Consider the following 25,712-nt stretch of genomic DNA (forward strand, 5'->3'; position numbering starts at 1 on the left):
CACCATTATGGCTTTAGTAAGGAGTCTGTAACTGAACAGGAAGATGTGCTATAACACTCTGCTTAGCTTATTGCCTTGGGGGAAAATGCAAGACCCAGGGGAAGAACGTTTCTCCTTGTGGTGAAACCATGGGACCATAGGCACCACCAGGGTGTAGGGAGCCGTATATGAGCCATGAGTCAATAGCCGACCTTTTAACAGACCTTGCAATATCCTAGTCATATTGCAAGGCCTGTTAAAGGGTCAGATATTGACTCAGAGTGCATACCATTCCAATAGGCGGCGCTGTGACTGATTTATTTCATCACTCCTTTGCTGGGCAAATGCAACACAGCTTTCCCTCATATTACATTGCCACCAGGGGCGTAACTATAGAGGATGCAGGGGATGCGGTTGCACCCGGGTCCAGGAGCCTTGGGGGGCCCATAAGGCCTCTCTTCTCCATATGGGAAGCCCAGTACTATGAATAAAGCATTATAGTTAGGGGCCCTGTTCCAGGTTTTGCATTGGGGCCCAGGAGCTTCAAGTTACGCCTCTGATTGCCACTACTCCCCCTTTATCATGTTCGGCACTTTTACATATATAATATACTACAGTTTAGTCTCCTATCTGCTTCTGAATAAACACTATCTTGAATTTTTGATTTCACCCTGCTGTGCAGGTGGAGTCAGTACCATCTCTGTCTACTGGGAGGACCTTGTGATACCATCTCTGTCTACTGGCAGGACATTGTGATCCTTCCACCTATAGTCTTCTAAATAAGATAAGTGGCTATAAGTATACAGTTAGGGAGGTGAACGGTTATTTCCTTCTTCATTACAATGGTGTGACAGAAACCTCTAATCATCAGAAGTAACTGTGATCAAGGTTTATTCCACCCTCCCCATGAGGAACTTGTGTGGAACAGTCCATGTGACTGCATCATGCAGAAAGCTGTAGTACCTATATGAGTTGACACTTAGTAATAATTAGGCTTCAGTAACCTGCTTATTACTTGAGCCCAAGGGGATCTGTTACTATTCAGCTATCCTGGTGTGATATTTGGGGATAGAAGCAGCAGGAAAAGGAACAGATAAGAGACTAGCGCATAAAATTCCTCAAATGGAACACATTTTTCTCGTGCCTCATTAAGAAATTGCATGTGTCAGTCTCTCACGTATTCCTTTTCTTGCTGCTTCTATCATTAGTCATCACACTGGGGCCACATTATTTCTAGTTCAGCCACTACTACTACCTACTATACCCTTCATTGACAGAGGGTCTAATTGGCCCCATTCCTTGTATGGGAGAGGGTTGGTATGACCATCCGGCGAGTTCCTCTGTCCCGCTTGTGCTAACAGTTTAATGCCTGTGGAGAGAATGCTTGCAGCGTTCACACTGGTTGTTGGGAAGAAATATAGGCCCAACCTGATGTAGGCCTATGAGAGGTTTGACCTGCAAATGGCTTAGACTTACCTCCTTGCAAAGTTGCGCTATTGTGTTTTTCATTGTAGTCAATATAACTGACGTGATTGCATTTAGTATGCAAATAGGGGGCATGGAACAATATCTCTGCAGCGCCACCCATTGGAAGGCAGCATTCCTGCAAGTCAATGTTTGACTCTTTATACAAGCCTTGTAACAATGACTGGGAATTGAAAGCTTATTGTTACAAGGCTTGTATGAAGAGTCTAACATTGACTTGCAGGAATGCTAGGGTGCTTTTATACAGCACATTCATGGGCTGAAATACGCTGATACCTCGCTTGTTTCTGCCTATGGGCATTCTTTTCTATGCGCAGTGTATTTGCATGCATAAAATTTTTACAAAATTTACACGAAATCCCATTAATATTGTGAGTAACTATGCAGATTACCGGCGTATTTACTCACACCCAATGATTTAAATGGCCAAGGTAGGAAGTCGTGTGAATGAAGCCATTGAAATCAATAGGGTTCTATTCAGTGTGCATTAAAAAAAAAAAGCGCACAAAATTCGCAGCGTATTAACGTTCATGTGAATGAGCCCTTATTGTAAGCTTGAAGAGAACAGATTAGGCGTAAGGCAAACTTTGTTTCGATTCTCTTCTCTTTTTCTAAGCGCCCAATTGCCAACAACTCCGGCCCCCGTTGGTATATGTAGAACATGGCAGCCGGCCTCCGCCAGGTGAGCGGTCGTGTACAGCGCATACCGCAGCCAACTGATCTGAACACCTGCAGTTGACAAATGCAAACAGTATTGCGAAGACAAACAGTGTTTCCTCGCGCCAAGTCACAATCACAATCCGCAAACCCAGTTAATACAAAGGATATTAAAAAATCTAGGGATTTATTTTGAAGAAACTTGAGATGGCACAATTGGCAAATGCTGTTTAACTCGCTCGTCACTCCAGGTCTAGACACACATGGCGAGCGGCCAGGATTCAAGTTGGCGTTTAGGAACTTTGTGAACTCTGCAGATGATTAGTGGAACGGTGGGGGTTCTGCAGCATTCGTAGTAGACCGCGAGTGTACGGCCGCTGTCACACCTGCGTTCCGGTCAGGTCAGGGTTTCCGTCTCCCTGCTCAGTTTTTGGAGGAGGGAAAGTAAAATAAAACGGAACCGTTTATGGTTTTTTTTCCCCCCATTGATTTCAATGGGGTTTAAAAAAAACGGGAGTTAAACGGAAAGGCTTCTGTTTGCTTCTAATTCAGCAAGTTTCCGTTTTTTTTAGATGTAAGAATAGTGCAGCCGTCAAAAAAAAACTGATGGAATGGGTGCCTTTCCATTTGCTTTTCGTTTTTCGAAACCCCATGGAAATCAATGGGGGAGGGGAAGGGAATGATCAATTTTATATCCGTTTCTCCCCTCCAAAAACAGAGCGGAAAGACAGAAACCCTGAACTGACCCCAAGGCCGCTTTCACGCGGCTGAGAAAATTGCATGAGATTTGTGCGAGACGCAGTAATCTTGCACGAATATGAACTCTTATTTTTTTTAAATAGTCATACATGAGCGTTTTAGTTTTTTTTTGTTTTCTTTCTTCCCCCCACCCCTATCTTGCACTGCTAAAAAATTGCGGCACGCTCTATCCTTTTACATTCCTTGGAACGCATCGCCAGTTGTTTTCAAAGGGACTGGGAAGCTCATCGTAAGGCATGCAATGTGCAGGCAAGTGCGATGCGAGGCTTCCCATTGATAACAATGGGAAACACGTTCAGATCGCTAATTTACCTGAAGTGATGGGAGGAGTTTTTAAAGAAAAACTCCTTACATCCGTGGGTAAATCGCACATTGGCGAACGAGATTTTGGGCCTAGTTTCACAATACGCAGGTGTGAAAGCAAACTTTTATTGTTTCAACTAGCATAATCGCTTGGTTCAGTAAGTTCAGGTTCCATCAGATGCAGAATTATAGCCAGGGCAAAAATTCATCTTCCTACTGTAGCCTAATAGCCTGGCCAAAACAGAGTGGGTTGTTTGCGGACCCCCCTCGGCTGTCGGGCCACATTACACGCCAGTCCACCTGGCTGTGCCCTTGATAAGGTGTATATTGAAAGGGGACTGCCCCCTACAAGTATTGCTTCTAATGGGGAATATCCTCATAATATGCCACGATATAGTAGTGCATGGAGTACATACAGTTTAATGGAGCTGCAAGGGTCTTGTTAAAGTGATCACTTAATTTAGGTGATACTCAAGGGGTATCTTTCACATCTCCACGAGATCCGCTGGCTATGTAACCTGTGATACTACACAAACACACACACGGAACACCAAGGGACAGTGAACTGGACTCCAAACTCCTAGACAGAAATAAACCAATGACTGACAAATGTCCAAAACACTCACCTGCATACCTACACATATAGCTAGATGGAATAACTAGAGAATGTACAAGGTATTGGTTTGCCTTTTGTCCAAGATACGTAAGCCTACGAGGCTTCTTCAAGGGCCTTCATTGTCTTGCAGGTCCCTACTCTAATGAGACAACTAACCCAAGAAAACCTGCCTGCAGGGCGATCGTCCCAATAGGGATGGCCCCTCGCTGGAACATAACTAGCTCAGATGGTAAAAGATCCAAAGCAGGACAGGATGCAGTTCACACCAACACACTAGGGATTGCATGCAACACAGAACAGGACTGTTCATATACCTTGTTTGGCCACCTGTACAGAGCCAATGAACACCACACCGCTTTCACACGTCTGGCCACCTGCACAGACGCGCACCACACATCATGCATAAACACAAAAGCCTAGGGTGAGGGGAAACCCAACACAAAAAAACCCACTCAGAAGTCTTATGCAGACAGATAAATCATTGCTAGGGCAAGTATTCTCACACCAAGAGGAAATAGGCAGACACTGAACTGACATACAGGGAACAGTGTCAGGCATCACCCATCTGACAACACACAAGACATCAGACGTCAGGAGGCCGCACCTGTCAAAGGGAAGGGAGAGGGGGTCCACGTATAATACAGGTGGGAACTATAGGTGTCCAGATCATCCTCAGGGAAGGTGGGAGAAACACTACAGACTAGACATGTATAAAACCAAGCTCCTAGTGGAAGTAACACAGAATGCATAGCATGGATAAAATGAACAGCATCCTCCACTAAGAGATGCTGGTATATACTACATGTGCAGCAGACCAGTAGAGATTAGCTGGCTGGAGAACACCACACCCAGCCAGTTCAATTATCCCACACCTGTGAAGCTGTGCTCATGGAAACCGATATAGAACAACAGGTCCCAGAAGCACAATCTGACAGTATCATAGACTTATCAATCAGGCAAGCCAAATTATTTTTAGATGCATCGGAGAAGAATGAGAATTACTGGTGTCTCTGGCAATTCTTCTGTTTTATAGTTGCAAAGCAAAAGTCTATATAGTAAAACAACCCCTTCACACATCCCACAAAGGCGTCTACAGCATATGTGATACTTCTCTCTTAGTAAAACTTTACAAAGGTTAATTATGACAAAGTGGCATGCTCAGCGTCTGAGACCTGTTAGAAGAACTTCACTACAATATGTCTTTTGCACACATACTTCTTGCTATGCACACGACACTACGGCATAAAATATAATTCAATACTTTCACAACCTCTTACAGGCACCTTTCCAAAAAGGAATAGTTTTATAAATGTCCTAGTTCTAAATTAGTGATAACAAAACCGTTGAAAAAAAGGAATGTGATCTCAATTTCCCTCAATTATATTATCAAAAAGTCTCTTTAGCCAAAGTAGCCAACATGCCTGCTGTGAAATCATGTTCCCTGTGGTTATACTGCAGGGTATCAGATTCTATAGAGTATTTCTGACAGTAACCTTTAACCCCTACTGACAGCCAGGCTCCTGCTCTAACTGGCAAGAGCAGAGAAACCTCAGATCCTGACAGTTTATTGCCGTATATGCCACAATTAATACCAAACGCAGCATGTAAGCAGAAAACATGGGGCGGGACGCCATTTGTGTGACCCATCGGCATCCCACGGTGCAATTGCAGGGTACCAATGGGTTGCCATGGCAGTAGGAAGCCTGATAAAGGAAAGGACTCAATGTCTGCTATGTAACTCTGAAGTGCATTTCCTATGAAGTGTTCACATGTCCGCACTCGCACCTGCAAAAGATAGGACATGTGTGCGTATAATGCGTGCCCATAAGGTCCGTGCTGCACATTGCACATAGAACCAAAGTCTGTATAAGTGCGAGCTGCGCATAATTACATCATGTGAGCTCACTATTTTGCGCACATGCAGAAAAGGGACGGCGCTTCGGCCACGCGCAGCGCTTTTTTTTTTTTTGCGCACATAGACAAGCGTGTTATTTTGCGTGACTGAGGCCTAATTATGCAAAAGTAGTAAAAAATAAAATAAAAAAACTCCCTAAACTTGTTATCATGCTGATCCAGATAAGAAAATGGTTATTGTTACCAAATGGTGAACGTCGTGAAAACAAAACCCAAAAGAATGGCGGAATTTCTGGCCGAAATTTTCATTTACCCCACCCCACATTCCCCCTCTAAAAGAAAATTAGAAAAAGTCACAGAACACATTAAATCGACCCCGAGTGGTTCCACTTAAAAAGTCCAACTCGTCCCCCACCAAAAAAATGCCCTCATACGTCTATGTCAATGAGTTATGGCTTTTGTAATGCAGCAATGAAAAGCGCTTGGTCCCTGGGGCAAATAAAAGGCTGGTCACTAAGGGGTTAAGATATCATAATCCTCATCTATTACCATTAAGCTTGATGCTCATTTTATGCCGATGCGTTTCAAACCCTAGAAGTCATGTCTCAAGCTATATAGCCACTATGGCGACAAATGGCGGTGACCACAAAGTTATGTACGGTAAAGTGGTTATTGTTGGTAGCGGAGTGATTCGAGGTTTATAGACCTTGAAAACAATGGCGAGGAAGCCGGATTTTCTTGAATTTAATTATCAAAAGGAAAGCAAGGTATTGCAATATACAATAATTTGGAATGAAGTCAACCCCCCCCCCCCCCCCCCCTCCGCCTTATGTTCCTGCGGGAGTTAAGTTTCCGGCGTTCACCCTGATGCGGAGCTCTTCCTGCAACGGCTGCCAGCTTATTGAAATCTGCTGACAGAAGCTAATTGCAGTATAGGGGGCAGACCGCAATCACCAGCTCAATCCGTTCAATGAACTAGCCTGACTAAAACATGATTAAAATCAACTTGAAAGGGTCGCTTTATTAAGCGATAACCAGGGCAACCAGAAAAGATGGATTGTTCCCATCCTGCGTTCCTCTGAGATGAGCAATTACTTTCCTTGCTTTAATTATGAGCTGTATGTAAGCATTTGTAGAGTTAATTTCCTGAGCATGGCTGTGCTTACCGTGTAGGCAAATTAGGCATATCGATCAATCCATTTTATATAGCGTATGTATATTACACAGCACTGTGCATCACTCGGGATCTGTCCCCATCGGGGTTCATAATCTAGATTCACCTTGGGTTCTGTCCCCATTGGGGTTCAGAATCTAGATTCACCTTGGGTTCTGTCCCCAATGAGGTTCAGAATCTAGATTCACCTTGGGTTCTGTCCCCATTGGGGTTCATAATCTAGATTCACCTTGGGCTCTGTCCGCATCGGGGTTCATATTCTAGATTCCCCTTGGGTTCTGTCCCCATTGGGGTTCATAATCTAAATTCACCTTGGGTTCTGTCCCCATTGGGGTTCATAATTAGATTCACCTTGGGTTCTGTCCCCATTGGGGTTCATAATCTAGATTCCCCTTGTGTTCTGTTCCCATCGGGGTTCATAATCTAAATTCACCTTGGGTTCTGTCCCCATTGGGGTTCATAATTAGATTCAACTTGGGTTCTGTCCTCATTGGGGTTCATAATCTAGATTTACCTTGGGCTCTGTCCGCATCGGGGTTTATAATCTAGATTCACCTTGGGTTCTGTCCCCATCGGGGTTCATGATCTAGATTCACCTTGGATTCTGTCCCCATTGGGATTCATGATCTAGATTCACCTTGGGTTCTGTCCCCATTGTGGTTCATAATATAGATTCACCTTGGGCTCTGTCCGCATCGGGGTTCATAATCTAGATTCACCTTGGGTTCTGTCCCCATTGTGGTTCATAATCTAGATTCACCTTGGGCTCTGTCCGCATCGGGGTTCATAATCTAGAATCACCTTGGGTTTTGCTCCCATCGAAGTTCATAATCTAGATTCCCCTTGGGTTTTGCCCCCCATCGACGTTCATAATCTAGATTCACCTTGGGTCCTGTCCCCATCGGGGTTCATAATCTAGATTCACCTTGGGTCCTGTCCCCATCGGGGTTCATAATCTAGATTCACCTTGGGTTCTGTCCCCATCGGGGTTCATAATCTAGATTCACCTTGGGTTCTGTCCCCATTGGGGTTCATAATCTAGATTCACCTTGGGTTCTGCCCTCATCAGGTTTCATTATCTAGATTCACCTATCTGTATGTTTTTGGAATGTGGGAAACCTGTCCAAATTTGAGGAGGATCTACAAACTTGATGCAGATATTGTCAGCACTGCAAGGCAACAGTGCTAACCACTGAGCCACCCATATGTGCATTTAGAGTTATTCCACCTACAAATTCCCATCGCAAACATAATTGTCAAGAAGAGATAGAAAATAACACTAATTACGCTGATCGTTCTTAAATCTTCAATTTTTTATATTTACTTACATCACGTGTGTCATAATAAAGACCCGCGGGCTGAATCTGACCCGCCACATATTTTTATGTAGCCCTTGACTAGGTCTGGATGCAGAGGGACTGAGTGAGTCTCCCCTTTCCCTGGAGGATGCAGCCAGCCTTTGGCAGAGGTGGAGGTGCCAGCACAGGGAGCGGATGCCATCTTGGAGCCCATTGAGGCAACGTTGGCAGCGGGGGCATTGCTAGTATATTAGACGAGTACCCAGAGGCTAAATGTGGGGGACACCAATGCAAAATCTGTAATGTGGTTCCCCCAACCATCAATGTGCCATTTATCATACTGATGCTTTTTTATGATAGCGGGGTCTTTGGACCCCCACAGCTGCAGGACCCAGTGATTATCAGTCTGTCTAAAAGAGCCTTTAGTGACGTTGACGATGCAGTTCTCAGCTGCCAGGGAAAGCGAGAGTCAATTGTCATTTTATTTGTGGTTTTGCCAAGAACTGGAAATAAAGCTATTACCATACCTCTACATAATTAACAGACAGTCAGTTCTGTTACTTCTGCATTTCCTGCAAAACAAACATAAGGTACATAGAGATGTGCACAATTGTAAGGGGGTCCGTTTCATGTGTGGCCCTTGACCCTTGTTACGGGGCCCCACTTAGAGCCTTTCTCCAGATTGTGGTTACAGTACAAGGCACGGTGGTGACAAAGGCACAGAGCGTGGTGGTTACTATTAACCATGGAGCACAAGCTGCAACTTCCCTACACTAATTCAACTTTTAGAGTCAAATGGGGCCTCATTGAGGTTCGGGAACTTTGACTACCATAGAAGTCTCCACTGCTGGGCATAGACAGATGTATCACTACATAAGTGTCTACGTGGGTCATGGAGGGATCACCCACCGTGTGTCTGGAGCTATAATCCCATAGTGAGCAACCAACACTGGTCCTCATCGTGTCTAACCAGTACTTTTTGATGAGACTTTACCGTTGCCTTAACCCCTTAGTGCACGGTGGAAGTGAAAAGAAAACGAAAAATGGCTCAAGGTGCAACAACTCCAAAAAACTGTGATGATGGTACAAAGAGATTATTTATTTAATATGGAGTATAACCATCAAAAAAACACGTTTCGAGGATAGACTCTTCTTTAGTAAATGTCTATCCTCGAAATGCATTTTTTCTGCTGGTTATACTCCATATTAAAGGGGTTGTCCCGCGCCGAAACGGGTTTTGTTTTTTTTTTTAACACCCCCCCCCCCCCCCCCCCCCCGTTCGGCACGAGACAACCCCGATGCAGGGGTTAAAAAAACAAACCGCTCAGCGCTTACCTGAATCCCGGCGGTCCGGCATCTTCATACTTACCTGCTGAAGATGGCCGCCGGGGTCTGCTTCCTCCGTGGACCGCAGCTCTTCTGTGCGGTCCATTGCCGATTCCAGCCTCCTGATTGGCTGGAATCGGCACGTGACGGGGCGGAGCTACACGGAGCCGGCATTCTGCACGAGCGGCTCCATTGAAGAGAGCAGAAGACCCGGACTGCGCAAGCGCGGCTAATTTGGCCATCGGAGGGCGAAAATTAGTCGGCTCCATGGGAACGAGGACGCCAACAACGGAGCAGGTAAGTATAAAACTTTTTATAACTTCTGTATGGCTCATAATTAATGCACAATGTACATTACAAAGTGCATTATTATGGCCATACAGAAGTGTATAGACCCACTTGCTGCCGCGGGACAACCCCTTTAAATAATCTTCTTATTGTCTCCTCATTCCCGTTTTTGGAGTCTTTGCACCTTGAGCCATTTTTCTTTTTCTTTCACTTCCACCATGTACTCCTTAACCTGTCTCCATCCTCTCTCCACTGTCCCCGACTCTGCACTGAAGTTCTTGCAGCAGCAGGGAATTAAAATCCCCGGCTGCTGAAAGAGCTGCTTCTGATTGGCTGATGCGCCTCTGATGGGTAACAGAGTCCCCTCCCTGTTTGCTTACATACTGTAGTTGCTGTTGATTGTGGCATGTAAGGAGTTAAACTGCTTGAATCTGAGGTTTTTCCACTACTAGTTGTTAGAGCAGGTGCCCGGCCGTCAGCCAAGCCACTGCCCTAGTCTAACTTCACAGAGGTAAGTGCAATATGGTGCTGTGAATACCCTCCATATCACGCTCCCCACCATGTGAATTCTGCAGGGATGCAAGGCAGTTTTTTGGGAAAACAGCCGCATCACTTCGACAGCCGCGCCAGAGGATCGTGGAGTTTCACTGGGGCCGGCGCTGTTTAGCAGATACAGATCAGCTCTGCTAGTGACTACTGTCACTTCAGGGGAATGTTTTTCCCTGTAGTTGGGCCTCCTATGAATGCGGTTCTCCAGAGATCTTCTATAACATAATGGGGGACATGGATGTTAAAACATTTTTTTTTTTTAAAGTTACAAAAACAAATAAATTACAGAATAAAATACAAAAAAATTATAGTGAAAATGACCCATTGTCGATGCCAACCAAAACAGTCCCCATAAGCGCCCTGTAATCCGAGACTATACAAATTTATATATCAAAACATCTGGGGAAAAAAATGAGAAGCCCGTTCCTGTACTTTATATTAGGATAAATGTAAAAAAAATTCAAAAATAAAAACTAATTTTAAAAACTTTTCTGGGTAAAAAAAACTTTAAAAAAACTAAACAGGGATAAAATAGCCTCATATGTCACAGGAAGAAAATGCAGCAAAATTAATTTTGGCAGCTGTAGAAAAAACCAATAGGACCGTAAAATCCCTAAAAAGTATCTGGTCCTTTTTGGAGGGAAACACCGCAGTCCTTTAGGGGTTAAGAAAAGGTAGCGCAGTTTTTTTTTTGTTGAGGCTCTTCGCTATGAATATCCTAGTTGTATGATTCTTTAGTCTAAGATTTGGTAATGGGTTTGGAACTTGTGCAATATGAATCCTCGGGACGGGTTAATATTTCCATTATGCTTTGTGTTTTATTAGATTCCGTGAAATAAAGCTGTCAAGGAAAGTACTTTCCTTCTTGGGATAAGACGGCCTTTATTTTCTTCAACTGGAGATGTAATCGATGTTATCTTACTAGGAACCACTTCATCATTCAAGCTGAAGTTTTTGCTGCTTCTTTTCATGAAAAATTACTTTTAACTACATGACCTTAATCTAAAGCCCCGCATTTAACACTTTACATATAGAATTCATCTACAGGAAACGTAAAGGGAATCTCTTCTCTAGCCCCATCTTTCTGTAGCCCTCACTGAGAGCTCCATAAGGTAGTGCCTGTCACACTGATTACAGTGTGATCTGTGCAGTAGTTTGGGAGAAACTTACATTTAATTAGTAGCAGCCAGACACAGAAGTAGTCCTGCATATTAAAGAGCTGTAGCCTAGGCACACCCACCTCATCCTCCAGCCAATGGTTGGCAGCTATCTTACTATACACTGTAATAAGCAGAGAACTGATTGGAGGGAAGGGTGGGTGTGGCTATGCAGCAGCTCATGAATATCTGCTTTTAAGTAGTGCTCTATGGTATTATTGTATCTTGATGCCACCGAAAGCTAGGGGCTGAGCTGCGTTAGCAGGAGTGAACGCCCCCTGACAAGCCCCTAGCTTCCACTTGGCAGCCAGTGTTGTGCAGATTCCCAAGTTGCGGAGACCCTGTGATTTCCCCGCTGGGTCTCCACAATCTCAGGTCCCCCTGGTGCAGTGTATGCTCTCTCTTCTGCCTCCTGCACTGTCACCCCCCAGCCCTGGAGTCAGTGTCCCTGTCCCCCCAGTGGCCGACACTGTAGTGTAACTGCATGGGGAATTTAGCTGTAGGCCACGCTATTGGACCTGGCTGCTGTAGACACAGAATGTCCCTTTGTGGACATGGAGGGTGAGATAGCTGTCCGCGGGGCCATAATGCAGCGGATATAGGACAAAGGAGAACACTGATGAGCGGGGCGGCAGGGGGGATACTGCCACATATGGGAGCCGACATGCCGACATGGAGGATCACAGCGCTGTCAGTGGACCCGGCTGCAGCAGACACTGGGGGAGATGGGAGCCACAATGGAGCGTCAGAGTGCTGTGAGTGGCCGTGGCTGCACACAGCTGGCAGAGGGCAGTTATGAGCAGGGCGCCAGGGGAGACGGCAGCGCACTTGGGAGCCGACATGGAGGATCCGGCTGCAGCGGATCAGCGTGCAGACAGGGGGGACGGCAGCACAGATGTGAGTCTGGCAGGGGCCACACAGGCAGTCCACTGGAAACACGTGCTGGGTGGTGAGTAACACAACTGGGGGGAGCGAACAGCACACCGACAAAGAACCAATCGGGAGCTAGGGGTGTGCCAGGGCCGGCCCTCTATCTAAGCCCTGTCACACCCCTACCTTTCGGTGGCATCAAGCTACAATAATACCGTGCTCTATGCATGTGCTACTGATAAAAGGCAAGTTTCTCCAAAACTATTGCACAGATCCCTACAGCAGACATATATCACTGTGATCAGCCTGAAAGGCACTGTCTGAGGCTCTATTGACATCTGCACTAGGGATTCCATTTTTTTTTCTGCTCCATTATGGGAGCAAGAAAACTGAATCCCCTCGATAAACAGATCCATCTCATAATGGAATCAAACTGTGCAGAATGGACCCCGTTGACTATATTGGGGTTCGTTCAGTTTCTGCACCTGTCCGGCATGCACCACTTTTTGTCTGGCATTACATGCCATTACTGCACCGGAGGCTCCAATGCAGATGTGAACAGAGTCTTATGCTGCTCTCAGAGAGGGGTGCAGAAACATGTCCCTTTAACTTTGTAAATGCATTGTATTGAATATCTAGTACTGAGCTTTTTTTTATTACAGCCTGTGTTATAGCCAAGATATACAGTTACAGTTCTGCTGGTTATCATTGGAAAGGATCAGCAGACTTGAAATCAGACGGATCCCTAACGGCTCTTTTCACATTGCTTTTGAGATATGTCAGCAGTATTTCCTGGCATTTACCTCCAATGGAAGGATTTGACATATGCCACTCTATATAGGCACACAGAGTCTCGTTGTAAAAAATAAATGTATATTGCAAGTTATATGGGTTTTTTTGTGCTGGATGCCTCTGTATTTACTAGAATAGCCAACCATGCAGTAAAAAAAAAGTTATGCTGTATTAACCTGTCAGATGCTAAAAGGAGACTGTTCCTAACATGTCAGGTCACAGGAGCCCTGGATACAGTCCAATGAGAAATGCACCCGCAGCACCACACAGGCACCCACTCTGGGCCGGGCAGGTAGAAATGCAGAGCCAAGTCAGAGGATCCAAAACCAAGTCAGAGTAATCCAGCAGAGAAAGAACTACTGGGCAGCATGAGTTGGTGCAAAATAGGAGCAGGGCTTTTTTATTCTCCCATAACGCGTGGAACAGCGAAGTTTCGACCTCCACTCTTTTTCAAGCTTTTCTTTTTTTCCTCTAGTAGCCCTATGGATAACCTTCCGACTCTGGTCCTGAAGGCACTCCAACAGGTCGTGTTTTCAGGATATCCTACAATAAGAACACCTTTGGCAATATCTGAGGCATTGACGATAATTAGGTCACTGGTGTAATACTGAGGAAATCCTGAAAACATGACCTGTTGGGGGGCCTTGGGGACTGGAGTTGGAGACTGGAGTTGGGGGGCCTTGGGGACTGGAGTTGGAGACTGGAGTTGGGGGGCCTTGGGGACAGGACTTAGGGACTGGAGTTGGAAGGCCTTGAGGACTGGACTTGGGGGGCCTTGGGGACTGGAGTTGGGTGGCCTTGAGGACTGGACCTGGGGACTGGAGTTGGGCGGGCCTTGGGGACTGGAGTTGGGCGGGCCTTGGGGACTGGAGTTGGGCGGGCCTTGGGGACTGGAGTTGGGCGGGCCTTGGGGACTGGAGTTGGGCGGGCCTTGGGGACTGGAGTTGGGCGGGCCTTGGGGACTGGAGTTGGGTGGGCCTTGGGGACTGGAGTTGGGCGGGCCTTGGGGACTGGAGTTGGGCGGGCCTTGGGGACTGGAGTAGGGCGGGCCTTGGGGACTGGAGTAGGGGGGCCTTGGGGACTGGACTTGGGGGGCCTTGGGGACTGGACTTGGGGGGCCTTGGGGACTGGACTTGGGGGGCCTTGGGGACTGGACTTGGGGGGCCTTGGGGACTGGACTTGGGGGGCCTTGGGGACTGGACTTGGGGGGCCTTGGGGACTGGACTTGCGGGGGCCTTGGGGACGGGAGTTGGGGGGGCCTTGGGGACGGGAGTTGGGGGGGCCTTGGGGACGGGAGTTGGGGGGGCCTTGGGGACGGGAGTTGGGAGGGCCTTGGGGACGGGAGTTGGGAGGGCCTTGGGGACGGGAGTTGGAAAAAATGTGGGTATAAAGAAAGTACAACATGCTCTTGTTTTCCAAGTAGAAGTCAATGGTGGTGCGCAATACACCAGGGGATATATGTAAAACTGCGCAAAAAAACACATCTGGACTTCTCATTAGTGATTAAGACCAATTAGCCATTTCAATCAGTGCATCTGTATGTCGCACACAAATGAACATGCCTTGCAGTCGCTAAAGAACAGTAAAACACACCAATGCACACAACAAAAAGCACAATTCATTGTGCTAAAACGTACCTTTCAAGGGCGAGCACAGATGCATACGCCCATGTGAAGGGGGCCTTGAGGTTGGCACCTGGAGGATCTCTTTAATTTACTCTATGTAATATCCTCATAGGGTGTCTACAATGGCCCATAATGCATTGGCTTAGGAATTGGTCTGCTTTTCCTGTTTTGAATAATATTGTTATAAATCAGGAAGAGCTTAAAATCTTACCGTCTAATCCTAAAAACAGAAGAAGAATACCAGAGAAAAACTTTACATAATGCTTCCTTCATTTATGGGTCCAACGCCGGCTTCCTCTTTGTGTGTGCTGTATGTAAAGTCATTGAGATTTGCATGGCTGGAAGGAAACGGCAGGGTGAGGAGACAATCATGTAGGCTCTAGAAGGACCTCCTTGTGGTGCTGTGAGCCAAGTAACCAACAGCATCTAAGGCATGCTCTATTTTCTGCGTATTTGCTCGGCAAAGGTATCCATAGAAGTCAATGGCGGTGCGTAATAAGATGTGTGATACGCTGCGTAATTCTTCTGGGAAAAGAACACATCTGGAACTCATTAAGATTAGCCATTACAATTGGTGCGTCTTTGTTTGCCGCACGCGAATGAAAATGACCTGCGGGTGGGAAAAGTACAGTCTATGCGTGTGTAAAAAGCCTTGTTCCATGTCAAAGTCTTGCTGAGGCGCATGTAAATGCGAATACGTTTGTGTAAAGCCAACCTCAGCCTGCATCCTTGTTCTTTTCTTGTGATACCGTAACACAAAGAAGGGTAAAGAGGTTGAAGTGCAATTGAAAGGGGTCTCGGGCAAGGGGGTCCTCAGGCAGGTGCTTGACCAGACTTACCAAGGGGCAGACCATGGAGCTGGCCAGCTATTATTTTCAGAGCACCATTGTAAAGCATTTGAGGAAGGCCCGGTCACCCCGCAGCAGGTTGGCACACAACCTCCAACAGACCACTTGCTTACTCAACAAAGTTCTATTGACCATTTGCTACAATAGGAACAGACACTGTTAGTATTTTTCCGTCCCTTGGATCGCGCGGCTGAGTTTCATGAGCAGACCGTACAGGTTTCGTTAACAGAAGCTGCTCTGCAGTTCAGGAACGCTCGGTCTCCATCACTCTCGGAGCTTTTGGGAATCTCGTTTTCTCATTTCTGTCCAGACCGACAAATTACTGCGTCACTCTGCTTACTTCCATTTCCCCGTTGAGCTTTTTGACTTTGTGGTCCACCCTGGGTTTTGGCGGTACCCCCTCCAACACTACATCCACTCCACGATGGCACAACTTTCCTCAGCAGCCATGGCGGTACTTCTTTACAAGACGCACACTAAGTTGCGAAGGTGCGAAACAGTCAATTATATTGCAAGGCTTATTAAAACTCGCTAAGGGCTCCTTCACACTGCCAAGGGTGATCTCGCACTTTTCACCAAGTGAAAGCCTCATGGATAAAAAGCGTTTTTATGTGAAAATAGCTTGACATCGTCGGCGAAAAATCCCTTCATCCCGCCACCACTTAAGGGATTCTCCCGCCGTGGCTGTCACAGAATCGCGGAGTTCTCCCATTGCTTTTAATGAGGCCAGTGCAGCAGCCACCGCCCCAATGGGCAATAAAATTGCGCGATGCGAGAGTGAGTGAAAACGCATAATTATGAAACCAATGATTTTCAATGGTTTCATTCTAATTTAGAATTTTTTTTGCCACTCATGAGATGCTGTATGGAAAAACAAATAGCAGCATGTTCAATCTTTTTGCAATAGCGCCCATTGATTTCAATGGGGCCGGCGGCAACAGCACCAGCCCCATTGAAAGCAATGAGAGGACTCAGCGATTCTCTGCCGCTCATGAAGGCACGTCGGGGCTTTTACAAGGTGGAAAGTACAATACCGGCCCAATATTGCCTTCGCCAGTGTGAAGGAGCCCTTAGGCTGCCTTTACACCTGCATTAGGGTCAGTTCGGGGTTTCTGTCTCTGCTCTATTTTTGAGGCATGAAACTGAAATAAAATGGATGATTTTTTTTCCACATTGATTTCAATTGGGTTTCAGAAAGAGAGACTTCATTCTGCTTCCATTCCGTCGGGTTTCAGTTTTTTTTTTGGGACTACAAAGTGACTCAGTCTACAGCCTTTTCAGTTTAAAGAAATGGAAACCTAATAGAAAGGAAGCGAACAGAAGTCTTTCCGTTTGCTTTTCGCTTTTTATCAACCCCATTGAAAGCAATGGGGAAAAAGAATGATCCATTTGTTTTTTCCTCTCCTCCAAAAACTGAGCAGAGAGACAAAAAACCCTGAACTGACCCTAACGCAGGTGTGAAAGCGCTATAAGGAAGAGGATAGGAATGAAGCAGATACCTGGAATGAGCAAACTGCGTGCTCACGAGGGATTTATATTGTGTATTCCGGTACGGTGGTCCCACAGCACCATCCATGCTGTTAACATGATAGATCTCCAGCATTACTACTAGGAGCGGGATGGGTATTGGCATGCAACCACTCAAGCATTAGGCGGAAGACTGATGGGGCCAGGCACGGACCGGCTCCAACAACTGCAGTGTGCCGGAGAATGAAATGGGAAAGATCAGGTTTTTCTATAATCCCACTCAAAAATCGATCATTTTTGTAATATTTTACTAGAAATGTTTAATGTGTAGAATAAATATCTACAGTGGGAAACCCGTATGCAGCTATGTAACACTGGCCGCCATCCATGTACAAAGGAAAAAGAGACCATAGGTCCGAAAACTTCAAAGACTTTTTCGGGTATATACTGTAGATTTTTATATGCAGATTTAAGATTCTAGCTACATTGTCAACTAGGGGATGATTCAAAAAGGCTCCAATGTAAGTTCCCTCTAGAAGAACCAGTAGTGACAAACTCCAAGGGTTTGGGAGGGGTAACCTCACGCCTTAAGGAGAGCACCAAGAAGGTGAGTGAGGAGACTTATAAGGCCATCCATGCTCCTCTGGGTAACATGCGTGAGCACGCGGTCATGCGCAATACAATTACGGTTGAGGGTCAAGACTTCCACAAAGTGATGCCAGGTGGTTTTGAGAGAAAAACGCCTCGCATTTGCAGAAAAAATGCCTGTTGGTGAGCACAACCCATGTGAAGTTAGCCTAGGGGTAGAGATGAGTGAGTATACTCGCTAAGACACATTACTAGAGCGAGTAGTGCCTTAGCTGAGTATCTTCTCCCCGCTCGTCTCTAAAGATTCAGGGCCCGGCGGGGGAGAGCGGGGAGGAACAGAGGGGAGATCTCTCTCTCGCTCCCCGCCACAACTCACCTGTCACCCGCGTCGGCCCCCGAATCTTTAGAGACGAGCGGGGAGATACTCGGCTAAGGCACTACTTGCTCGAGTAATGTGCCTTAGCGAGTATACTCACTCATCTCTACCTAGGGGTGCTTTTTACATAGGATGATCTGTCAGACAACAGATGCCGACCGGGTCATCCCAGCGATAGTTGTTCCTGTGCTAACTGAATGGAGGTCAAGCAGTCCGGGATCGTTCCATCTCCCTTCACAATAAACAGGCAGTCTTTCATAAGTAAGCTACTACCTGTTTACACAAAACAATACGACCCTCGGTTTTCTGGATGCAGAAGGTAAACGAAGAACGAGAGGCAATCGAGTTCTCATTCATCATTCAGTCGGTTAGTGCGTTTACACTGAATGGTAATCGTTCAGATTCTAGCTGGATCGCGGGAATCTGAAGGATAATGCTTCCGTGTAAATACACTAAAGGCTTCTTCTAAACGAGCGATAAATCGTTCACGCAAGTGGAATGATGCTAGTTCGCTCATGCAGCCTGCAGATAAATCATTCGCAAATACGTTTGCATTTACTGTACCAGCGAAGGCGAACAACTAAATGATCGCTGTTCACACGCAACAACGCGCCAACGATTATTTTTATGCCTGTATAAAATGAACAAAAAGCAACTCAATAATTATTCAAATTCGCGTGATCCAAAAATTGTTTTCTTTCTTTTTTAACTATTATCGTTCCATGTAAAAGAGCTCTAACTTTATGCAACCTATTAATTGGCATGGTTTACTCCAAAAGGGAGCCAAAATTTTGGCAAATTTTGGGGACAATTTGGCTCTTTGGGACCATGCCCCCTTTCCCACAAAGCCATGCCATCCTTGTTAGCTGTATTGGAAAAAAGAGTCTACAACGCATCATAAATGTGGTGCCAAGTACGTGAGACGGAGAAAACGGTTGAGTTCTGAATAGTAACTTTGCCCCCCTTCGTATATTAGGATCTCCATGTAGACTGTACGTGCGGACCTGAGTAGAAGACGCTCCATTTCTAATATTGCTCTTTGCCCAGATTGCTTTTTCTCTTTTCTGCCATTATATATTTTAAGTGAACTTGAAGGTTTTAGAGACAAAAGGTAGTTCTTACGCCAAATTGTTAGGAGTTCGATTTCGTGCCAAGATCATTCATGCCTCTCCATATGCTCCTCGTTCTGTTCCTTTCATCTTCAAATTAGGAGTAGCCACCATAAAAGTTAATCATTACATGGAAGGATTTAAAGATTTGGAAACATTCCTCAAGATGACTGTTGTGTTTTTATTCTTTAAAAAAATGCCATTCACGGCTCAAAGGTTTTGTTAGTTTTTTGGGGGAGGAGATGGGAGATAAGAATGCACCTGATCTTGTAGAGCTATTGAAGCCGGTACATGACCTCCCGGACTAAGCATCGGCTCGACAGAAGAGTCTGGTTTTCTTCTTGTGTATCGGGACAATTTATTTCTCTTGCACACCGGTTGACTAGATTCCTATCTGGTAGGTGAAGGGAGTGGGGGGGGGGGGGGGGGGGGTGAGGAGGGTGCTACCCAACATTTTTGTTAGTTGGATTCAGTGGAATGTTAGAAGTAAAGTTTTAATTGCCTCTACACTCCACAACCACATGCAGTATATTCACCTAGTTCAGTGATGGCGAACCTTTCAGAGACCGAGTGCCCAAACTGCAACCCAAAGCCAACTTATTTATCGCAAAGTGCCAACACATCAGGGGGCGGGGCTTATCACGACGTATGATTTTTACCTCCGTTGTTATAAAGAGGACAGGGCCGCTTCAAAATAGACAGCGTGCGGACTTTGACTGCTTTTTGGATGCGGAAATCATGCAGAATTTGCCACGGAAATTTCCGCTGAGGACATTCTGCAACATTTCTGCCACGTGTAAACATACCCCAGCGATAAGCGTGACCCCCACGGCATTCCCAACGGTGACCGCGACACCCTACAGCGGCCCCAGTAGTAATAGTGACATCCCACAGCGGCCCCAAGTAGTAATAGTGACATCCCACAGTGGCCCCAGTAGTGATAGTGCCCCTGAGACCCTTATACTTATCCCCTGCTCCTCGTGGAAGCGCCGCCGCTGCTGGCACTGATCCCGGGTGCACACTGTGCAGTCATTGTGCTGACGGACACCTTCTCCCCCTGCTCTTGCGGACCCTAAGAGGAGACGTCAGGGGAGGAGGATCCTGGCTGCACACTGACGTCAGTGTGTGCCGGAATCAGCGCCGCTAGCAGTGCAGCTGAGTGAATGCCGTCAGGGGAGCCGTGGCCCCTGCCCGTATTCACTAATGTGGTGAGCAGCCAACGGTGGTTTCTGCCAGAAGGGAGGGCTCCGAGTGCCGCCTCTGGCACGCGTGCCATAGGTTCGCCACCACTGACCTAGTTCATATGCATGTTTAATGTCTTAAGCTCAAAACCATTTGCATCACGCATACTTACTGGTCTACTTACCTGAGAGAAAGTAGTTTGCATAGTCTCCTACACATTCTAGGAAAGTTGGAGAAGGACTGTGATACTGATGGACCCGTAGTGGGTGAACAGTCCCTTCATAGTGTGTCTTTACCATCTGTGCCCTATAACTCCTCTTACGTTACGCTCTTCTACCGTGAGAAGTTGACCTATAAGCAGCCAGCGAGTAGCCACTTGTATGTTGCTTTCTCTTATATCAGTGACCTCCTTCATTGGCTGACTGCTCCTGCGACCACATGTGTCAAACTCAAGGCCAACAGGCCAAGCTTGGCCCGCCATGCCATTTTCTTTTTTGCCCGTGATGAGGTCCAACTGTCCACTTTTCCTGGAGGATGCAGTCAGCGCTTGGCAGAGGTGGAGATGCCAGCACAGGGAGCGAGTACCATCTCGCGTTTTTAGCTCTGGCGCACCACACCGCTCTGTTCTGCACCTCACCAGTAGTGGCACAGCTCTGACAGCTCTGACAGCTCTGCCCGGCTCCCTAGCCACCCTCGGTGTTAAAGAGGTGGAAGGTGAGAAGTACTATCATAGAGCCATATATGCAGCATTTTAATGGACTGAAACTGTGCATATTCAGGGCTCAGTCAGAAGAGCGTGCATTTGTGCGCATCTGTGCTGCGGAAAAAAATGAGCTGCACGAACGTGCAAAATATGCATGACCGAAGCTCCGTGCCCATTGCTTTCAATGGGGCCAGCGCTACTGCTGCCGACCCCATTGCAAACAATGGGATGCAGGCAACCCCCACACTGATTTTCGGGGAAGGGCTTGAAATATAAGCCCTTCCCTGAAAATCATCCCTAGATAGTGTAAAAAAAATAAAAAAATAAACACTCAACTCTCCGCCACTGTTGTGGGCTCAGGCACGTCTTGTCCCTGGCTTCCCTCAGCAGTGTTCTGAAGCTCTTCCAGCAAGTGAGGATTTAAAAATCCCCACCTCCTGAAAGGGCTGTATCTAATTGGCTGAGCGCTCAGCCAATCACAGGCAGCACTTAGCCATTCATTCAATGACACCTGAGCGCTGGCTGTGATTAGTCCTAGCTCTCAGCCAATCAGAGGCAGCGCTCAGCCATTCATTGAATTCAGTAAATGGCTGAGCACTGTGACCAATAACAGGCATCGCTCGCCGCGGCAAATCCGCATGCGGCCGCTAATCCCGGGATTAGCCAGCCATGTGGACAAGATTTCTCAGATATCTCATCCACACAGGACGGCAAATCCGCTGCAGAGCGCTCTATGGGAGCGCCGGCCACAGCGGAAGAGCGAGTGGCCGGACCGCTTCAAGGCCGCCACGGGTTTTGCAGCAGCGGTTCTCCCGGCGGAAATCTCACGTTTTTTTGCTGCGGCCAAACTGCGAGATTTCCGCCGAGAATCCGCCCTGTGAGAACCCAGCCTAAAAGTCAGTGTTTTGATGTGCAATGTGTCATGTAACACCTCTCCTCTCATTCTGCTCAATGCCTGGAACAACTTGAGACTCGCCAGAGTTATGGACACGAGTGGAAAACTTTTTTCCAACCTCATGAGTATTACTGAGACTGCTGCGTCCATTAGAATAGCAATACTGAAGAGCTTCACAAGTAGGAATATAGAGATCTGTTCTAGTGACTAGTTCCTTCCTGCTTGGACCCCCAGCAACCCCCTAGGGTTCACCCCCCTCCTCCCCCCCTTCCCTGCAGTGCCACCACTGGGCAAATGAAATCTTACATTATGCTCATTGATGCCTATATAAGCCGTCCAGGTAATGCACGGACATGTAATTGTGTCCTTCAAAGAGAAGATACCCGTTGTTTTTTTCTCTCCCCTCCAGCTAATTGTTGGAGGTTCCAAACAATCTCCCCTCTAATAGCTCAGAATTCCTTAGTAGGATAACCAAAAAATGGGTGTAAAACCCAGCATGAGTAGATCTCTTTCAGAGCCACATTATGCACTCCTCAATATTGGAATTGCAACACCAAGAAGGAAAAGTCATGGAATTATGGAAATCACAGGATCGATACATGTTAATGATATGCAAATGATGAAAAATGGAAACAAAATATTCAAAACCTCTTTATTAAGTATCGAGTATGGGCGCCATGCGCAGAAATACACGCACTTACACACCTTGGCTGCTATCAGTGAGGCCATTAATGCTTGTCTGGGGAATGTTCTGCCATGCTGGATGCACTTGGGCACTGAAATCATCAAGATGCCCTGCTGGCAGCATACCTTGCAATTACTGACCAATGACATCCCAGATGTGCTCGATGCGAGACAAGTCCGGAGACACTGCAAGCCATGGTAGCACGTTTAGGCAACGCAGGCTGCTCATAGTTCTACGAGCAACATGTGGCCTGGAGTCGTGTGGAAAAATGACTCCTGGAACTCTTCATAGAAATGGCCGTACCGCTGGTTCTACGACCAAATCAATATAACGCTAAGATGTTAGTGTACCTGGAATGAAGACTAAAGGTGTCCGGCTACAGTACATTTTGCCACCCTACAACATAGTAGAACCGTTGTGACATTCCCTCATAAAGGCCTCTTCATGCGTTGCCCACATGGTCTCCAGACCAATCTCCGGCTATCATTACATCCAAGACAAAAGCAGGACTCATCGCTGAAGAGGACAGACCTCCATTGCTGTCTTGTTCTGCAACATGCTAGACTTTGAGATTAGTGACATGGGGTCAATGGACCATGTGTCGCTGGACATCTGGCTCGAAGCCCAAGATCATGCAAGCTCCGTCTTATAGTTTGATCCTAGGCTTGGGACGTCTAATTTTACTCTCACTGTAGAATGGATCACTAGGCGCCATTCTTCTAATCTGGTGATCCATCCATGTAGAGGTTCACATCTGTGCACCTCTTGCTGTCATTCAGGTTGTTTGCTCACCCAACCACTGGGGCATGCAATGGTAAGCAGCCCTGACATTTTAGTCTGTGTGTCTGTGTGTCTGTGTGTGTCTGTGTGTGTGTGTGTGTCTGTGTGTGTGTGTGTGTGTGTGTGTGTGTGTGTGTGTGTGTGTGGCAATCTGTCGGTCCTTCGTAATAACTGGCACATCGATCAACAGGAGGCATCACACGATCATACCATAAGAGTTTATCAGATTTATTTTTTTTTCCTTTGGGTGAAAAAAACTTACTTTCGATCTTGGTTTGATACAACTGAAGCCCCTCCCACCTACCACAGATTAGGGCTAGGTGCTGGAAAATATGAGCATTTGCATATGTGGGGCTTGTCTCCAGTAGCACTAGAGATTTCTGTTCCTCTGTTCCTTTTTTTTGGAACAGAGAAACGGAAATCAAACGGAACAACATTCCTCAGTTTTGTTCTCCAGTGGTGTTTTTGTGTAAAACCCGAAATATTTCTGTTTATTCTGTTCAAACAGAAAAAATAGCACAGCTGACCGCGCCATTTGTTGCTTTTGAACTCTGTTTCTCTGCCCAAAAAACGGATCAGAGGAACGAAAATCTACTGAGCTAGTGGGAACAAGCCCTGAGCGATATCTTCAGCTTTCTTGATTTCCAGAGCCTTACGACTTTTCTTTCTTGGTCTTGCAATTTTAATGTTGAGTATTGTAGCGCCCCATCCTAGTAACAGGACACCATCGGTCTGTACTTACTGTATCACCAATACAACTCGAGGGTTTGTTTTACATTTGGGACAATATTCTAGTAGAAATGGAATCAGAAGAGTCAACCGCAAAAAAATGGTGTCGCTTCGGAGGTTTTATGCCTGGATGATGATTTTTTTTTTTCAGTTTTGGTTTTCTAAAAGTTCACTTTAACTAAATTGTGGCAAAATGTGTGACTATTAAAGGGTTGTCCAGCTACCGGCCAACCCCTCTCTCTTCAATAGCACTGCCTGCATTAGGGTGGTGTCACACCTGGACCCGGGGTTCTGCCTTCCTGCTCCATTCGGGGAATCCACATGCCCGAATGGCTCAGTCTCATGACCAAACCCAAACAGTGCCGAATGGAAGTCATTGACTATTATGGGGTCCGTTCATCTAAAAGCCAAGCAGAAACCAAAGAAAAAGCGCTGCATGTAGCGCTTTTTCTTCCGCTATTTTGAGACGGATCTGCAGCGGAATTTCTAACCGGAGGTTTCAACTTGACCTGAAACCACCCTTTAAAACCATGGCTTGAAGTAAACTTACCCATCCGCTGCCAATAGGATCCAGTGCTACAGCCACTGCAGTCCCGGTGATTATTGTGACAGATGATGTCACAAGAAATCAACTGACCGCTGCAGCCAACGAGCACATTGGCACTGACATCCTGAGCGCTAATGTGCCAGGAGTTCAGGAGCCAGAAGCTGCAGCCTCTCATTGGCTGCAGCCGTCACCTGCTTTGCTTTGACATCCTATATCACAGCAATCACTGGGACCACAGCGGGATGCAGCACTGGATCCCAGAAGTCGCAGAGGGGTAAATATACTTCACTTTGTTTTAATGCAGGCAGTATTATTGAAGCAGGTCACCGGGCAACAGCCAATTATTTTTTTTTTCTATAGGTATTTGACTGTTAAGTGATGTTTAAGATGCCTTATGAATCTTTTTCTTCTTTCTTGTGTCTTCCGCAGGTCAGGACGCTGTTTGTTAGCGGATTGCCATTAGACATAAAGCCAAGAGAACTGTACTTATTATTCAGGCCATTTAAGGTAAGTGTTATTGTTATCAACATCTAGATGGAAGCGTTTTACCGCACAACTGGCGCAATTTGTCCTTTTAGTGTTCTCACACAACATTTAAAAATAAAACCCCTTCCTGCGCCATTTTTTTTTTGTTAAGGCCAGATGTTACCTATAGATAACTAAGAAGCTATGAAACACAAAGCATGCTTCTTCTTTGTGGCTTTTTTTTTTTTTTTTTTATGTTTCTTGGGTTCGTCTTTTTTTCCCAGACATTGTATGCTATCAACTTAATGTGTTTTTTTTTTTTCCCAAAAACTTTTTTATATGGGAAACCACCTGAAAAATCAGTTTAAGGGCGGCTTCAGACGACTGTATATCGGCTGGGTTTCCTCCACTCCCGGACGATATATGGTGTCCCCCTCTGCAGGGGGAGGAGGCTGGAAGAGCCGGGAGCAGTGCACTGAGCTCCTGCCCCCTATGTGGCCCTTGCCACTATGTGCAATGGGAGGGGTGTGGGGAGGGGCAGAGCCAAGTTCAGTGACTTAGCTCTACCCCCGTCCCACCCCTCCCATTGCAAATAGTGCAGAGGGG

The 25,712-nt window shown here is 46.3% G+C and overlaps 1 protein-coding gene across 2 annotated transcripts in view; it reads left to right on the forward strand.

Moving 5' to 3' along the window:
* RBPMS (RNA binding protein, mRNA processing factor) overlaps positions 1-25,712 on the forward strand; it is a 212,163-nt gene that overhangs the window by 66,079 nt on the left and 120,372 nt on the right. For both annotated transcript variants that reach the window (XM_066574311.1, XM_066574310.1), the window contains exon 2: positions 25,071-25,148. In XM_066574311.1, the coding sequence (XP_066430408.1) occupies positions 25,071-25,148 (78 nt within the window). The remainder of the gene's footprint in view (positions 1-25,070; positions 25,149-25,712) is intronic.

This window comes from Eleutherodactylus coqui, chromosome 7, assembly GCF_035609145.1.
Source record: "Eleutherodactylus coqui strain aEleCoq1 chromosome 7, aEleCoq1.hap1, whole genome shotgun sequence".
NCBI classification, from domain to species: domain Eukaryota; kingdom Metazoa; phylum Chordata; class Amphibia; order Anura; family Eleutherodactylidae; genus Eleutherodactylus; species Eleutherodactylus coqui.